Below are 19057 nucleotides of genomic sequence, written 5' to 3' on the forward strand. Positions count from 1 at the left end.
GCAATAGAATATACCACGTCTCCAACAACACGATGACAGTTTCAATAGCAGTTTATATACCATGTCTCCTACAACACGATGACAGTTTCTATAGCAGTTTCTATACCACGTCTCCTACAACACGATGACAGTTTCTATAGCAGTAGAATATACCACGTCTCCTACAACACGATGACAGTTTCTATACCACGTCTCGTACAACACGATGACAGTTTCTATAGCAGTAGAATATACCACGTCTCCTACAACACGATGACAGTTTCTATAGCAGTAGTATATACCACGTCTCCTACAACACGATGACAGTTTCTATAGCAGTAGAATATACCACGTCTCCTACAACACGATGACAGTTTCTATAGCAGTAGAATATACCACGTCTCATTCAACATGATGACAGTTTCTATAGCAGTTTCTATACCACGTCTCCTACAACACGATGACAGTTTCTATAGCAGTAGAATATACCACGTCTCCTACAACACGATGACAGTTTCTATACCACGTCTCGTACAACACGATGACAGTTTCTATAGCAGTAGAATATACCACGTCTCCTACAACACGATGACAGTTTCTATAGCAGTAGAATATACCACGTCTCCTACAACACGATGACAGTTTCTATAGCAGTAGAATATACCACGTCTCCTACAACACGATGACAGTTTCTATAGCAGTAGAATATACCACGTCTCATTCAACATGATGACAGTTTATATAGCAGTAGAATATACCATGTCTCCTACAACACGATGACAGTTTCCATACCACGTCTCCTACAACACGATGACAGTTTCTATAGCAGTAGAATATACCACGTCTCCTACAACACGATGACAGTTTCTATAGCAGTAGAATATACCACGTCTCCTACAACACGATGACAGTTTCTATAGCAGTAGAATGTACCACGTCTCCTACAACACGATGACAGTTTCTATAGCAGTAGAATATACCCCGTCTCCTACAACACGATGACAGTTTCTATAGCAGTAGAATATACCACGTCTCCTACAACACGATGACAGTTTGTATAGCAGTAGAATATACCACGTCTCCTACAACACGATGTCAGTTTCTATACCACGTCTTCTACAACACGATGACAGTTTCTATAGCAGTAGAATATACCACGTCTCATACAACACGATGACAGTTTCTATAGCAGTAGAATATACCACGTCTCCTACAACACGATGACAGTTTCTATACCAGTTTCTATACCACGTCTCCTACAACACGATGACAGTTTCTATACCAGTAGAATATACCACGTCTCCTACAACACGATGACAGTTTCTATAGCAGTAGAATATACCACGTCTCCTACAACACGATGACAGTTTCTATACCACGTCTCGTACAACACGATGACAGTTTCTATACCAGTAGAATATACCACGTCTCCTACAACACGAAGACAGTTTCTATAGCAGTAGAATATACCACGTCTCCTACAACACGATGACAGTTTCTATAGCAGTAGAATATACCACGTCTCCTACAACACGATGACAGTTTCTATAGCAGTAGAATATACCACGTCTCATTCAACATGATGACAGTTTCTATAGCAGTAGAATATACCACGTCTCCTACAACACGATGACAGTTTCCATACCACGTCTCCTACAACACGATGACAGTTTCTATAGCAGTAGAATATACCACGTCTCCTACAACACGATGACAGTTTCTATAGCAGTAGAATATACCACGTCTCCTACAACACGATGACAGTTTCTATAGCAGTAGAATGTACCACGTCTCCTACAACACGATGACAGTTTCTATAGCAGTAGAATATACCCCGTCTCCTACAACACGATGACAGTTTCTATAGCAGTAGAATATACCACGTCTCCTACAACACGATGACAGTTTGTATAGCAGTAGAATATACCAAGTCTCCTACAACACGATGTCAGTTTCTATACCACGTCTCCTACAACACGATGACAGTTTCTATACCAGTAGAATATACCACGTCTCCTACAACACGATGACAGTTTCTATAGCGGTAGAATATATCACGTCTCCTACAATACGATGACAGTTTCTATACCACGTCTCCGACAACACATTGACAGTTTCTATAGCAGTAGAATATACCACGTCTCCTACAACACGATGACAGTTTCTATACCACATCTCCTACAACACATTGTCAGTTTCTATAGCAGTAGAATATACCACGTCTCCTACAACACGATGACAGTTTCTATACCAGTAGAATATACCACGTCTCCTACAACACGATGACAGATTCTATAGCAATAGAATATACCACGTCTCCAACAACACGATGACAGTTTCAATAGCAGTTTATATACCATGTCTCCTACAACACGATGACAGTTTCTATAGCAGTTTCTATACCACGTCTCCTACAACACGATGACAGTTTCTATAGCAGTAGAATATACCACGTCTCCTACAACACGATGACAGTTTCTATACCACGTCTCGTACAACACGATGACAGTTTCTATAGCAGTAGAATATACCACGTCTCCTACAACACGATGACAGTTTCTATAGCAGTAGAATATACCACGTCTCCTACAACACGATGACAGTTTCTATAGCAGTAGAATATACCACGTCTCCTACAACACGATGACAGTTTCTATAGCAGTAGAATATACCACGTCTCATTCAACATGATGACAGTTTCTATAGCCTTTTCTATACCACGTCTCCTACAACACGATGACAGTTTCTATAGCAGTAGAATATACCACGTCTCCTACAACACGATGACAGTTTCTATAGCAGTAGAATATACCACGTCTCCTACAACACGATGACAGTTTCTATAGCAGTAGAATATACCACGTCTCATTCAACATGATGACAGTTTCTATAGCAGTAGAATATACCACGTCTCCTACAACACGATGACAGTTTCCATACCACGTCTCCTACAACACGATGACAGTTTCTATAGCAGTAGAATATACCACGTCTCCTACAACACGATGACAGTTTCTATAGCAGTAGAATATACCACGTCTCCTACAACACGATGACAGTTTGTATAGCAGTAGAATATACCACGTCTCCTACAACACGATGTCAGTTTCTATACCACGTCTCCTACAACACGATGACAGTTTCTATAGCAGTAGAATATACCACGTCTCATACAACACGATGACAGTTTCTATAGCAGTAGAATATACCACGTCTCCTACAACACGATGACAGTTTCTATACCAGTTTCTATACCACGACTCCTACAACACGATGACAGTTTCTATAGCAGTAGAATATATCACGTCTCCTACAATACGATGACAGTTTCTATACCACGTCTCCGACAACACATTGACAGTTTCTATAGCAGTAGAATATACCACGTCTCCTACAACACGATGACAGTTTCTATACCACATCTCCTACAACACATTGTCAGTTTCTATAGCAGTAGAATATACCACGTCTCCTACAACACGATGACAGTTTCTATACCAGTAGAATATACCACGTCTCCTACAACACGATGACAGATTCTATAGCAATAGAATATACCACGTGTCCAACAACACGATGACAGTTTCAATAGCAGTTTATATACCATGTCTCCTACAACACGATGACAGTTTCTATAGCAGTTTCTATACCACGTCTCCTACAACACGATGACAGTTTCTATAGCAGTAGAATATACCACGTCTCCTACAACACGATGACAGTTTCTATACCACGTCTCGTACAACACGATGACAGTTTCTATAGCAGTAGAATATACCACGTCTCCTACAACACGATGACAGTTTCTATAGCAGTAGTATATACCACGTCTCCTACAACACGATGACAGTTTCTATAGCAGTAGAATATACCACGTCTCCTACAACACGATGACAGTTTCTATAGCAGTAGAATATACCACGTCTCATTCAACATGATGACAGTTTCTATAGCAGTTTCTATACCACGTCTCCTACAACACGATGACAGTTTCTATAGCAGTAGAATATACCACGTCTCCTACAACACGATGACAGTTTCTATACCACGTCTCGTACAACACGATGACAGTTTCTATAGCAGTAGAATATACCACGTCTCCTACAACACGATGACAGTTTCTATAGCAGTAGAATATACCACGTCTCCTACAACACGATGACAGTTTCTATAGCAGTAGAATATACCACGTCTCCTACAACACGATGACAGTTTCTATAGCAGTAGAATATACCACGTCTCATTCAACATGATGACAGTTTATATAGCAGTAGAATATACCATGTCTCCTACAACACGATGACAGTTTCCATACCACGTCTCCTACAACACGATGACAGTTTCTATAGCAGTAGAATATACCACGTCTCCTACAACACGATGACAGTTTCTATAGCAGTAGAATATACCACGTCTCCTACAACACGATGACAGTTTCTATAGCAGTAGAATGTACCACGTCTCCTACAACACGATGACAGTTTCTATAGCAGTAGAATATACCCCGTCTCCTACAACACGATGACAGTTTCTATAGCAGTAGAATATACCACGTCTCCTACAACACGATGACAGTTTGTATAGCAGTAGAATATACCACGTCTCCTACAACACGATGTCAGTTTCTATACCACGTCTTCTACAACACGATGACAGTTTCTATAGCAGTAGAATATACCACGTCTCATACAACACGATGACAGTTTCTATAGCAGTAGAATATACCACGTCTCCTACAACACGATGACAGTTTCTATACCAGTTTCTATACCACGTCTCCTACAACACGATGACAGTTTCTATACCAGTAGAATATACCACGTCTCCTACAACACGATGACAGTTTCTATAGCAGTAGAATATACCACGTCTCCTACAACACGATGACAGTTTCTATACCACGTCTCGTACAACACGATGACAGTTTCTATACCAGTAGAATATACCACGTCTCCTACAACACGATGACAGTTTCTATAGCAGTAGAATATACCACGTCTCCTACAACACGATGACAGTTTCTATAGCAGTAGAATATACCACGTCTCCTACAACACGATGACAGTTTCTATAGCAGTAGAATATACCACGTCTCATTCAACATGATGACAGTTTCTATAGCAGTAGAATATACCACGTCTCCTACAACACGATGACAGTTTCCATACCACGTCTCCTACAACACGATGACAGTTTCTATAGCAGTAGAATATACCACGTCTCCTACAACACGATGACAGTTTCTATAGCAGTAGAATATACCACGTCTCCTACAACATGATGACAGTTTCTATAGCAGTAGAATGTACCACGTCTCCTACAACACGATGACAGTTTCTATAGCAGTAGAATATACCCCGTCTCCTACAACACGATGACAGTTTCTATAGCAGTAGAATATACCACGTCTCCTACAACACGATGACAGTTTGTATAGCAGTAGAATATACCACGTCTCCTACAACACGATGTCAGTTTCTATACCACGTCTCCTACAACACGATGACAGTTTCTATACCAGTAGAATATACCACGTCTCCTACAACACGATGACAGTTTCTATAGCGGTAGAATATATCACGTCTCCTACAATACGATGACAGTTTCTATACCACGTCTCCGACAACACATTGACAGTTTCTATAGCAGTAGAATATACCACGTCTCCTACAACACGATGACAGTTTCTATACCACATCTCCTACAACACATTGTCAGTTTCTATAGCAGTAGAATATACCACTTCTCCTACAACACGATGACAGTTTCTATACCAGTAGAATATACCACGTCTCCTACAACACGATGACAGATTCTATAGCAATAGAATATACCACGTCTCCAACAACACGATGACAGTTTCAATAGCAGTTTATATACCATGTCTCCTACAACACGATGACAGTTACTATAGCAGTTTCTATACCACGTCTCCTACAACACGATGACAGTTTCTATAGCAGTAGAATATACCACGTCTCCTACAACACGATGACAGTTTCTATACCACGTCTCGTACAACACGATGACAGTTTCTATAGCAGTAGAATATACCACGTCTCCTACAACACGATGACAGTTTCTATAGCAGTAGAATATACCACGTCTCCTACAACACGATGACAGTTTCTATAGCAGTAGAATATACCACGTCTCCTACAACACGATGACAGTTTCTATAGCAGTAGAATATACCACGTCTCATTCAACATGATGACAGTTTCTATAGCAGTTTCTATACCACGTCTCCTACAACACGATGACAGTTTCTATACCAGTAGAATATACCACGTCTCCTACAACACGATGACAGTTTCTATAGCAGTAGAATATATCACGTCTCCTACAATACGATGACAGTTTCTATACCACGTCTCCGACAACACATTGACAGTTTCTATAGCAGTAGAATATACCACGTCTCCTACAACACGATGACAGTTTCTATACCACATCTCCTACAACACATTGTCAGTTTCTATAGCAGTAGAATATACCACGTCTCCTACAACACGATGACAGTTTCTATACCAGTAGAATATACCACGTCTCCTACAACACGATGACAGATTCTATAGCAATAGAATATACCACGTCTCCAACAACACGATGACAGTTTCAATAGCAGTTTATATACCATGTCTCCTACAACACGATGACAGTTTCTATAGCAGTTTCTATACCACGTCTCCTACAACACGATGACAGTTTCTATAGCAGTAGAATATACCACGTCTCCTACAACACGATGACAGTTTCTATACCACGTCTCGTACAACACGATGACAGTTTCTATAGCAGTAGAATATACCACGTCTCCTACAACACGATGACAGTTTCTATAGCAGTAGAATATACCACGTCTCCTACAACACGATGACAGTTTCTATAGCAGTAGAATATACCACGTCTCCTACAACACGATGACAGTTTCTATAGCAGTAGAATATACCACGTCTCATTCAACATGATGACAGTTTCTATAGCAGTAGAATATACCACGTCTCCTACAACACGATGACAGTTTCCATACCACGTCTCCTACAACACGATGACAGTTTCTATAGCAGTAGAATATACCACGTCTCCTACAACACGATGACAGTTTCTATAGCAGTAGAATATACCACGTCTCCTACAACACGATGACAGTTTCTATAGCATTAGAATGTACCACGTCTCCTACAACACGATGACAGTTTCTATAGCAGTAGAATATACCCCGTCTCCTACAACACGATGACAGTTTCTATAGCAGTAGAATATACCACGTCTCCTACAACACGATGACAGTTTGTATAGCAGTAGAATATACCACGTCTCCTACAACACGATGTCAGTTTCTATACCACGTCTCCTACAACACGATGACAGTTTCTATACCAGTAGAATATACCACGTCTCCTACAACACGATGACAGTTTCTATAGCGGTAGAATATATCACGTCTCCTACAATACGATGACAGTTTCTATACCACGTCTCCGACAACACATTGACAGTTTCTATAGCAGTAGAATATACCACGTCTCTTACAACACGATGACAGTTTCTATACCACATCTCCTACAACACATTGTCAGTTTCTATAGCAGTAGAATATACCACGTCTCCTACAACACGATGACAGTTTCTATACCAGTAGAATATACCACGTCTCCTACAACACGATGACAGATTCTATAGCAATAGAATATACCACGTCTCCAACAACACGATGACAGTTTCAATAGCAGTTTATATAGCATGTCTCCTACAACACGATGACAGTTTCTATAGCAGTAGAATATACCACGTCTCCTACAACACGATGACAGTTTCTATACCACGTCTCGTACAACACGATGACAGTTTCTATAGCAGTAGAATATACCACGTCTCCTACAACACGATGACAGTTTCTATAGCAGTAGAATATACCACGTCTCCTACAACACGATGACAGTTTCTATAGCAGTAGAATATACCACGTCTCCTACAACACGATGACAGTTTCTATAGCAGTAGAATATACCACGTCTCATTCAACATGATGACAGTTTCTATAGCAGTTTCTATACCACGTCTCCTACAACACGATGACAGTTTCTATAGCAGTAGAATATACCACGTCTTCTACAACACGATGACAGTTTCTATACCACGTCTCGTACAACACGATGACAGTTTCTATAGCAGTAGAATATACCACGTCTCCTACAACACGATGACAGTTTCTATAGCAGTAGAATATACCACGTCTCCTACAACACGATGACAGTTTCTATAGCAGTAGAATATACCACGTCTCCTACAACACGATGACAGTTTCTATAGCAGTAGAATATACCACGTCTCATTCAACATGATGACAGTTTCTATAGCAGTAGAATATACCACGTCTCCTACAACACGATGACAGTTTCCATACCACGTCTCCTACAACACGATGACAGTTTCTATAGCAGTAGAATATACCACGTCTCCTACAACACGATGACAGTTTCTATAGCAGTAGAATATACCACGTCTCCTACAACACGATGACAGTTTCTATAGCAGTAGAATGTACCACGTCTCCTACAACACGATGACAGTTTCTATAGCAGTAGAATATACCACGTCTCCTACAACACGATGACAGTTTGTATTGCAGTAGAATATACCACGTCTCCTACAACACGATGTCAGTTTCTATACCACGTCTCCTACAACACGATGACAGTTTCTATAGCAGTAGAATATACCACGTCTCATACAACACGATGACAGTTTCTATAGCAGTAGAATATACCACGTCTCCTACAACACGATGACAGTTTCTATACCAGTTTCTATACCACGACTCCTACAACACGATGACAGTTTCTATAGCAGTAGAATATATCACGTCTCCTACAATACGATGACAGTTTCTATACCACGTCTCCGACAACACATTGACAGTTTCTATAGCAGTAGAATATACCACGTCTCCTACAACACGATGACAGTTTCTATACCACATCTCCTACAACACATTGTCAGTTTCTATAGCAGTAGAATATACCACGTCTCCTACAAAACGATGACAGTTTCTATACCAGTAGAATATACCACGTCTCCTACAACACGATGACAGATTCTATAGCAATAGAATATACCACGTCTCCAACAACACGATGACAGTTTCAATAGCAGTTTATATACCATGTCTCCTACAACACGATGACAGTTTCTATAGCAGTTTCTATACCACGTCTCCTACAACACGATGACAGTTTCTATAGCAGTAGAATATACCACGTCTCCTACAACACGATGACAGTTTCTATACCACGTCTCGTACAACACGATGACAGTTTCTATAGCAGTAGAATATACCACGTCTCCTACAACACGATGACAGTTTCTATAGCAGTAGAATATACCACGTCTCCTACAACACGATGACAGTTTCTATAGCAGTAGAATATACCACGTCTCCTACAACACGATGACAGTTTCTATAGCAGTAGAATATACCACGTCTCATTCAACATGATGACAGTTTCTATAGCAGTAGAATATACCACGTCTCCTACAACACGATGACAGTTTCCATACCACGTCTCCTACAACACGATGACAGTTTCTATAGCAGTAGAATATACCACGTCTCCTACAACACGATGACAGTTTCTATAGCAGTAGAATATACCACGTCTCCTACAACACGATGACAGTTTCTATAGCAGTAGAATATACCACGTCTCCTACAACACGATGACAGTTTCTATACCAGTTTCTATACCACGTCTCCTACAACACGATGACAGTTTCTATACCAGTAGAATATACCACGTCTCCTACAACACGATGACAGTTTCTATAGCAGTAGAATATATCACGTCTCCTACAATACGATGACAGTTTCTATACCACGTCTCCGACAACACATTGACAGTTTCTATAGCAGTAGAATATACCACGTCTCCTACAACACGATGACAGTTTCTATACCACATCTCCTACAACACATTGTCAGTTTCTATAGCAGTAGAATATACCACGTCTCCTACAACACGATGACAGTTTCTATACCAGTAGAATATACCACGTCTCCTACAACACGATGACAGATTCTATAGCAATAGAATATACCACGTCTCCAACAACACGATGACAGTTTCAATAGCAGTTTATATACCATGTCTCCTACAACACGATGACAGTTTCTATAGCAGTTTCTATACCACGTCTCCTACAACACGATGACAGTTTCTATAGCAGTAGAATATACCACGTCTCCTACAACACGATGACAGTTTCTATACCACGTCTCGTACAACACGATGACAGTTTCTATAGCAGTAGAATATACCACGTCTCCTACAACACGATGACAGTTTCTATAGCAGTAGAATATACCACGTCTCCTACAACACGATGACAGTTTCTATAGCAGTAGAATATACCACGTCTCCTACAACACGATGACAGTTTCTATAGCAGTAGAATATACCACGTCTCATTCAACATGATGACAGTTTCTATAGCAGTAGAATATACCACGTCTCCTACAACACGATGACAGTTTCCATACCACGTCTCCTACAACACGATGACAGTTTCTATAGCAGTAGAATATACCACGTCTCCTACAACACGATGACAGTTTCTATAGCAGTAGAATATACCACGTCTCCTACAACACGATGACAGTTTCTATAGCAGTAGAATGTACCACGTCTCCTACAACACGATGACAGTTTCTATAGCAGTAGAATATACCCCGTCTCCTACAACACGATGACAGTTTCTATAGCAGTAGAATATACCACGTCTCCTACAACACGATGACAGTTTGTATAGCAGTAGAATATACCACGTCTCCTACAACACGATGTCAGTTTCTATACCACGTCTCCTACAACACGATGATAGTTTCTATAGCAGTAGAATATACCACGTCTCATACAACACGATGACAGTTTCTATAGCAGTAGAATATACCACGTCTCCTACAACACGATGACAGTTTCTATACCAGTTTCTATACCACGTCTCCTACAACACGATGACAGTTTCTATACCACGTCTCCTACAACACGATGACAGTTTCTATAGCAGTAGAATATACCACGACTCCTACAACACGATGACAGTTTCTATACCACGTCTCCTACAACACATTGACAGTTTCTACAGCAGTAGAATATACCACGTCTCCTACAACACGATGACAGTTTCTATAGCAGTAGAATATACCACGTCTCATTCAACATGATGACAGTTTCTATAGCAGTAGAATATACCACGTCTCCTACAACACGATGACAGTTTCCATACCACGTCTCCTACAACACGATGACAGTTTCTATAGCAGTAGAATATACCACGTCTCCTACAACACGATGACAGTTTCTATAGCAGTAGAATATACCACGTCTCCTACAACACGATGACAGTTTCTATAGCAGTAGAATATACCACGTCTCCTACAACACGATGACAGTTTCTATACCAGTTTCTATACCACGTCTCCTACAACACGATGACAGTTTCTATACCAGTAGAATATACCACGTCTCCTACAACACGATGACAGTTTCTATAGCAGTAGAATATATCACGTCTCCTACAATACGATGACAGTTTCTATACCACGTCTCCGACAACACATTGACAGTTTCTATAGCAGTAGAATATACCACGTCTCCTACAACACGATGACAGTTTCTATACCACATCTCCTACAACACATTGTCAGTTTCTATAGCAGTAGAATATACCACGTCTCCTACAACACGATGACAGTTTCTATACCAGTAGAATATACCACGTCTCCTACAACACGATGACAGATTCTATAGCAATAGAATATACCACGTCTCCAACAACACGATGACAGTTTCAATAGCAGTTTATATACCATGTCTCCTACAACACGATGACAGTTTCTATAGCAGTTTCTATACCACGTCTCCTACAACACGATGACAGTTTCTATAGCAGTAGAATATACCACGTCTCCTACAACACGATGACAGTTTCTATACCACGTCTCGTACAACACGATGACAGTTTCTATAGCAGTAGAATATACCACGTCTCCTACAACACGATGACAGTTTCTATAGCAGTAGAATATACCACGTCTCCTACAACACGATGACAGTTTCTATAGCAGTAGAATATACCACGTCTCCTACAACACGATGACAGTTTCTATAGCAGTAGAATATACCACGTCTCATTCAACATGATGACAGTTTCTATAGCAGTAGAATATACCACGTCTCCTACAACACGATGACAGTTTCCATACCACGTCTCCTACAACACGATGACAGTTTCTATAGCAGTAGAATATACCACGTCTCCTACAACACGATGACAGTTTCTATAGCAGTAGAATATACCACGTCTCCTACAACACGATGACAGTTTCTATAGCAGTAGAATGTACCACGTCTCCTACAACACGATGACAGTTTCTATAGCAGTAGAATATACCCCGTCTCCTACAACACGATGACAGTTTCTATAGCAGTAGAATATACCACGTCTCCTACAACACGATGACAGTTTGTATAGCAGTAGAATATACCACGTCTCCTACAACACGATGTCAGTTTCTATACCACGTCTCCTACAACACGATGATAGTTTCTATAGCAGTAGAATATACCACGTCTCATACAACACGATGACAGTTTCTATAGCAGTAGAATATACCACGTCTCCTACAACACGATGACAGTTTCTATACCAGTTTCTATACCACGTCTCCTACAACACGATGACAGTTTCTATACCACGTCTCCTACAACACGATGACAGTTTCTATAGCAGTAGAATATACCACGACTCCTACAACACGATGACAGTTTCTATACCACGTCTCCTACAACACATTGACAGTTTCTACAGCAGTAGAATATACCACGTCTCCTACAACACGATGACAGTTTCTATAGCAGTAGAATATACCACGTCTCCTACAACACGATGACAGTTTCTATACCAGTAGAATATACCACGTCTCCTACAACACGATGACAGATTCTATAGCAATAGAATATACCACGTCTCCAACAACACGATGACAGTTTCAATAGCAGTTTATATACCATGTCTCCTACAACACGATGACAGTTTCTATAGCAGTTTCTATACCACGTCTCCTACAACACGATGACAGTTTCTATAGCAGTAGAATATACCACGTCTCCTACAACACGATGACAGTTTCTATACCACGTCTCGTACAACACGATGACAGTTTCTATAGCAGTAGAATATACCACGTCTCCTACAACACGATGACAGTTTCTATAGCAGTAGAATATACCACGTCTCCTACAACACGATGACAGTTTCTATAGCAGTAGAATATACCACGTCTCCTACAACACGATGACAGTTTCTATAGCAGTAGAATATACCACGTCTCATTCAACATGATGACAGTTTCTATAGCAGTAGAATATACCACGTCTCCTACAACACGATGACAGTTTCCATACCACGTCTCCTACAACACGATGACAGTTTCTATAGCAGTAGAATATACCACGTCTCCTACAACACGATGACAGTTTCTATAGCAGTAGAATGTACCACGTCTCCTACAACACGATGACAGTTTCTATAGCAGTAGAATATACCCCGTCTCCTACAACACGATGACAGTTTCTATACCACGTCTCCTACAACACGATGACAGTTTCTATAGCAGTAGAATATACCACGTCTCCTACAACACGATGACAGTTTGTATAGCAGTAGAATATACCACGTCTCCTACAACACGATGTCAGTTTCTATACCACGTCTCCTACAACACGATGACAGTTTCTATAGCAGTAGAATATACCACGTCTCCTACAACACGATGACAGTTTCTATACCAGTTTCTATACCACGTCTCCTACAACACGATGACAGTTTCTATACCACGTCTCCTACAACACGATGACAGTTTCTATAGAAGTAGAATATACCACGTCTCCTACAACACGATGACAGTTTCTATAGCAGTAGAATATACCACGACTCCTACAACACGATGACAGTTTCTATACCACGTCTCCTACAACACATTGACAGTTTCTACAGCAGTAGAATATACCACGTCTCCTACAACACGATGACAGTTTCTATAGCAGTAGAATATACCACGTCTCCTACAACACGATGACAGTTTCTATACCACGTCTCCTACAACACATTGACAGTTTCTACAGCAGTAGAATATACCACGTCTCCTACAACACGATGACAGAAGTGATTAGATTGAACTTACCAAGGAGGCACTGAGCTGCTCAAAGTCAAACATCTCGTTCTCATACTGGTCAGCCAGCTCCTTTCCGAGTACGATGGCTTCCTCCCACATCTCCCCCCACACACACACACACACACACACACACACACACACACACACACACACACACACACACACACACACACACACACACACACACACACACAGGATATGAGAGAACAGTAATTTATATCAGTCATTGTATTTAGCTGTAGACAGTCCTGCCTACTCCTCCCTCCTCTCCCATCTTCCCTCCCTCTCTCTCTCTCCCCCATCTCCTCCCCTCCTCCCTCCCCTCCCATCTTCCCTCCCTCTCTCTCTCTCCCCCATCTCATCCCCTCCTCCCATCTTCCCTCCCCCTCTCTCTCTCCCCCATCTCCTCCCCTCCTCCCTCCCCACCTTCAGAAGCATAGAGGAGGTCTTCATGACTAAACCCCCTGCGGTCCCTTGATCTGCTGAAGATGGGACAGACAGACATATTTCTCCAGATTGAGTCATCTGTGAATGTTCTGCTCCTCCTGTTTTTACAGAATGGCATCATGCAGGCACATGATCTACCCTGTCTGTCTGTCTGTCTGTCTGTCTGTCTGTCTGTCTGTCTGTCTGTCTGTCTGTCTGTCTGTCTGCCTGTCTGTCTGTCACTTATGGTGATACAGAGGTGGCAGGGGAGGAGGGGATGGAGAGAGGAGGATGTAATGGAGGGAGAGAAGATGGAAGGAGGGAGAGAGGAGGATGGAGGGAGGGAGGGAGAGGAGGATGGAGTGAGGGAGGAGAGAGGAGGATGGGAGGGAGAGAGGAGGATGGAGGGAGAGAGAGGAGGATGGGAGGGAGAGGATGTGGAGGGAGAGGAGGGAGGGAGAGAGGAGGATGGAGGGAGAGAGGAGGGAGAGAGAGAGGAGGATGGGAGGGAGAGAGGAGGACGGAGGGGGAGGAGGGAGAGAGAGGAGGATGGGAGGGAGGGAGAGGAGGGAGGGAGGGAGAGAGGAGGATGAGGGAGAGGAGGGAGAGAGAGGAGGATGGGAGGGAGAGGAGGGAGAGAGAGGAGGATGGGAGGGAGAGGAGGGAGGGAGAGAGGAGGATGGGAGGGAGAGGAGGGAGGGAGAGAGGAGGATGGAGGGAGAGGAGGGAGGGAGAGAGGAGGATTGATTGTAAAGAGGCAGGGAGGAGGGAGAGAGCGAGAGAAAGAGCGAAAAGGTCGTCCTCTGAGTGGGAGGGAATTCAGCAGCAATAGAGGGAGGCTTCCAGAGGAGAGACGGGATGTTTTTGCCGTCTCCATGTTGCCTCCCTGGACCGGCCGTTGAACAGGTCACAAAACAGGTCATCTGGAACACGCTGAATGAAAAGGTGCAGCTCACTAACTCTGTCAGCCTCTTTAGTCTCACCAGATCTACAATCTCTCTCTCCCTCTCACCACCCCCTCTCCCCCCCCCCCCCCCCCCCTCTAGGTACCTTGCCCCTGTGGAAGAAGTTGATGATCTCCTGGTAGAGCTGGTCCTTGAGTTGTCCTTGAGTAGAGGCCTGGTAACCGTCTCTCTGGGTCAGGTGGGCTGCACACGGCTCCTCAGACCACTGCAGGGACACAGATCATGTTACCTCTATAGAACAGACCCTGTAGATACAGATCATGTTACCTCTATACTACTATAGAACAGACCCTGTAGATACAGATCATGTTACCTCTATAGAACAGATCCTGTAGATACAGATCATGTACATTATAATATTAACAGTATTCTCTATCATCAGACTATCAGAATTAGATTCCTCAATACAGCTAAACATTGATCTACAGTGGGGAGGAGGAGAGGAGGGAGGAGGAGGAGAGGAGGAGGAGGAGGAGGGAGAGGAGGGAGGAGCAAAGGAAGAGAGGAGGGCGGAGGAGAGGAAAAGAGAGGAGGAGAGGAGGAGAGGAGGAGGAGGGAGGAGGAGAAGAGGAGGAGGAGGAGGAGAGGAAAAGAGAGGAGAGGAAAAGAGAGGAGGAGAGGAAAAGAGAGGAGGGGAGGAGGAGGAGGGGGAGGAAGAGAGGAGGAGAGGAGGAGGAGAAGAGAGAGGAGGAGAGGAGGGAAGAGGGCGGAGGAGAGAAGGAGAGGAGGAGGAGAGGAGGAGAGGAGGAGGAGGAGAGGAAGAGGAGGAGAGGAGGAGGAGAGGAGAGGAGGAGAGCAGGAGAGGAAGAGGAGAGGAGGAGAGGAGAGAGAGACATAACTTATGGAAAAGCTACATTAACACATCAGATAATGATTTATGCAGTGATAAAACCATATTATTCACCACACGTTGTGCTTCATTCTGTAAACAACAGGGAGATGGAAATATTTCTGCTGACCACACACTCCTCTCCTCCAGTCTCTCTAACCGCTCTAATAATTAACGTTGTGAGTGGCTGGACGAGGCCGGCTAACAGGCTAGATGCAGCGATCCTATTGGCTCCCTGGTCCCAGCCTCGGTAACCCCACTAAGGTCCTGTCACAACTGATTCATTGCCACGGTAACATAACTGACATTCCATGTTGTTGTTGAACAACAGAGAACGCAACGATCTCTAGGTAAAATCCAATTAGGTAGGACGTGCCGTCCCAAACGGCGCCCTATTCCCTATATAGTGCACTACTTTTAGCAATGGGCACTGGTAAAAAAAAGAAGTAGTGCACTATATAGGGAATAGGGCGCCATATGGGATGCAGACAATATTTCCATAGCAAAGCTGGCACGGTCTGTTGAAATGACGTGACGTCCACATTTACATAAACGGTACACTGCCCTGTGGAAGAAAAGCAATGGCTCGTCAATTTAACGGTGCTGTGGCTTAGAGACAGCCTCGGAATCCAAACGGAACCGTGCTATGGAACCGTGCTACAGAACCGTGCTAAGGAACCCGTGCTACGTTCCGTTGGTAATAGCAGGACAATGAAGTCTTGATCCTGTTTGGATTTGGAGATTAGCTTTTATAAGGACTTGGGCTTCCTACTGACCCCTTTACATGGAATCTATCACTTCCATGGTTAAATAAAGGTCGAACAGCCTAAATTAAAGGGATTATGCAGGACATGGTTATTATTGGCTGCAGCATAGCCTAGTGGTTAGAGTGTTGGACTAGTAACCGAAAGGTTGCAAGAACGAATCCCTGAGCTGACAAGGTACAAATCTGTCGTTCTGCCCCTGAACAAGGCAGTTAACCCACTGTTCCTAGGACGTCATTGTTAATAAGAATTTGTTCTTAACTGACTTACCTAGTAAAATAAAGGTAAAATAAAAAAATATTGATTCCATTACAGTTTGAGCAGCACTTCCGTGATTAAAGAGAGAAGAAACATTTACATTGCCATCGTCACCTAGGAGAGCTACTGAAACGACATCAATCACACTGATGCTGTAATGTACATGATGCTGACGCTGTAATGTACATGATGCTGACGCTGTAATGGACATGATGCTGATGCTGTAATGTACATGATGCTGACGCTGTAAAGGCTAGGGCTGTGTCTCAAATCACACCCTATTCCCTACGTAGTGCACTACTTTGACCAGGGCCCTTTGGCCAATGGCACCCTATTCCCTACGTAGTGCACTACTTTGACCAGGAACCATGGGCTGTCATTAGGGATACATTCTAAGAATGATAATTCTCCTACTACATTATTGTATCTATAACGTAATGAATGGCCCTGTAATAGAGTGACTGAAAACCATCTCTCACAGCCGAGTCAGAGTCACATTATCTATATTGGGGAACCATAGCGAGAGACCAGTCACATTACCTATATAGTGGAGCATAGAGAGACCAGATACATTATCTATATAGTGGACCATAGAGAGAGACCCGACACAGTATCTATATAGTGGAACCATAGAGAGACCAGACACATTATCTATATAGTGGAACCATAGAGAGAGACCAGTCACATTATCTATATAGTGGACCATAGAGAGACCAGACACATTATCTATATAGTGGAACCATAGAGAGAGACCAGTCACATTATTTATATAGTGGACCATAGAGAGAGACCAGACACATTATCTATATAGTGGAGCATAGAGAGACCAGATACATTATCTATATAGTGGACCATAGAGAGAGACCAGTCACATTATCTATATAGTAGAGCATAGAGAGACCAGACACATTATCTATATAGTGGACCATAGAGAGACCAGACACATTATCTATATAGTGGACCATAGAGAGAGACCAGACACAGTATCTATATAGTGGAGCATAGAGAGACCAGATACATTATCTATATAGTGGAACCATAGAGAGAGACCTGTCACATTATCTATATAGTAGACCATAGAGAGAGACCAGTCACATTATCTATATATTGGACCATAGAGACCAGACACATTATCTATATAGTGGACCATAGAGAGAGACCAGACACATTATCTATATAGTAGACCATAGAGAGAGACCAGACACATTATCTATACAGAGGCCCATTGAGAGAGACCAGACACATTATCTATATAGTGGACCATAGAGAACGACCAGACCCATTATAGAGAGACCAGACACATTCTCTATATAGTGGAACCATAGAGAGACCAGACACATTATCTATATAGTGGACCAGAGAGAGAGACCAGACACATTATCTATATAGTGGACCATAGAGAGACCAGATACATTATCTATATAGTGGACCATAGAGAGAGACCAGACACATTATCTATATAGTGGACCATAGAGAGACCAGATACATTATATATATAGAGGAACCATAGAGAGACCAGACACATTATCTGTATAGTGGACCACAGAGAGACCAGACACATTATCTATATAGTGGAACCATAGAGAGAGACCAGACA

General features: G+C 42.4%; 1 protein-coding gene across 2 annotated transcripts in view; it reads right to left on the minus strand.

Annotated features, from left to right (window-relative positions):
- The window catches only part of LOC106591860 (dedicator of cytokinesis protein 1), a 747377-nt gene that overhangs the window by 181696 nt on the left and 546624 nt on the right, over window positions 1-19057 (minus strand). For both annotated transcript variants that reach the window (XM_045687698.2, XM_045687696.2), the window contains exons 38-39: window positions 15695-15814; window positions 14228-14317 (exon numbers count right to left, since the gene is read on the minus strand). In XM_045687698.2, coding sequence (XP_045543654.2) covers window positions 14228-14317; window positions 15695-15814 — 210 coding nt within the window. The remainder of the gene's footprint in view (window positions 1-14227; window positions 14318-15694; window positions 15815-19057) is intronic.

The sequence above is a fragment of the Salmo salar genome, chromosome 01, assembly GCF_965601325.2.
Source record: "Salmo salar chromosome 01, fSalSal1, whole genome shotgun sequence".
Taxonomy (NCBI): Eukaryota; Metazoa; Chordata; class Actinopteri; order Salmoniformes; family Salmonidae; genus Salmo; species Salmo salar.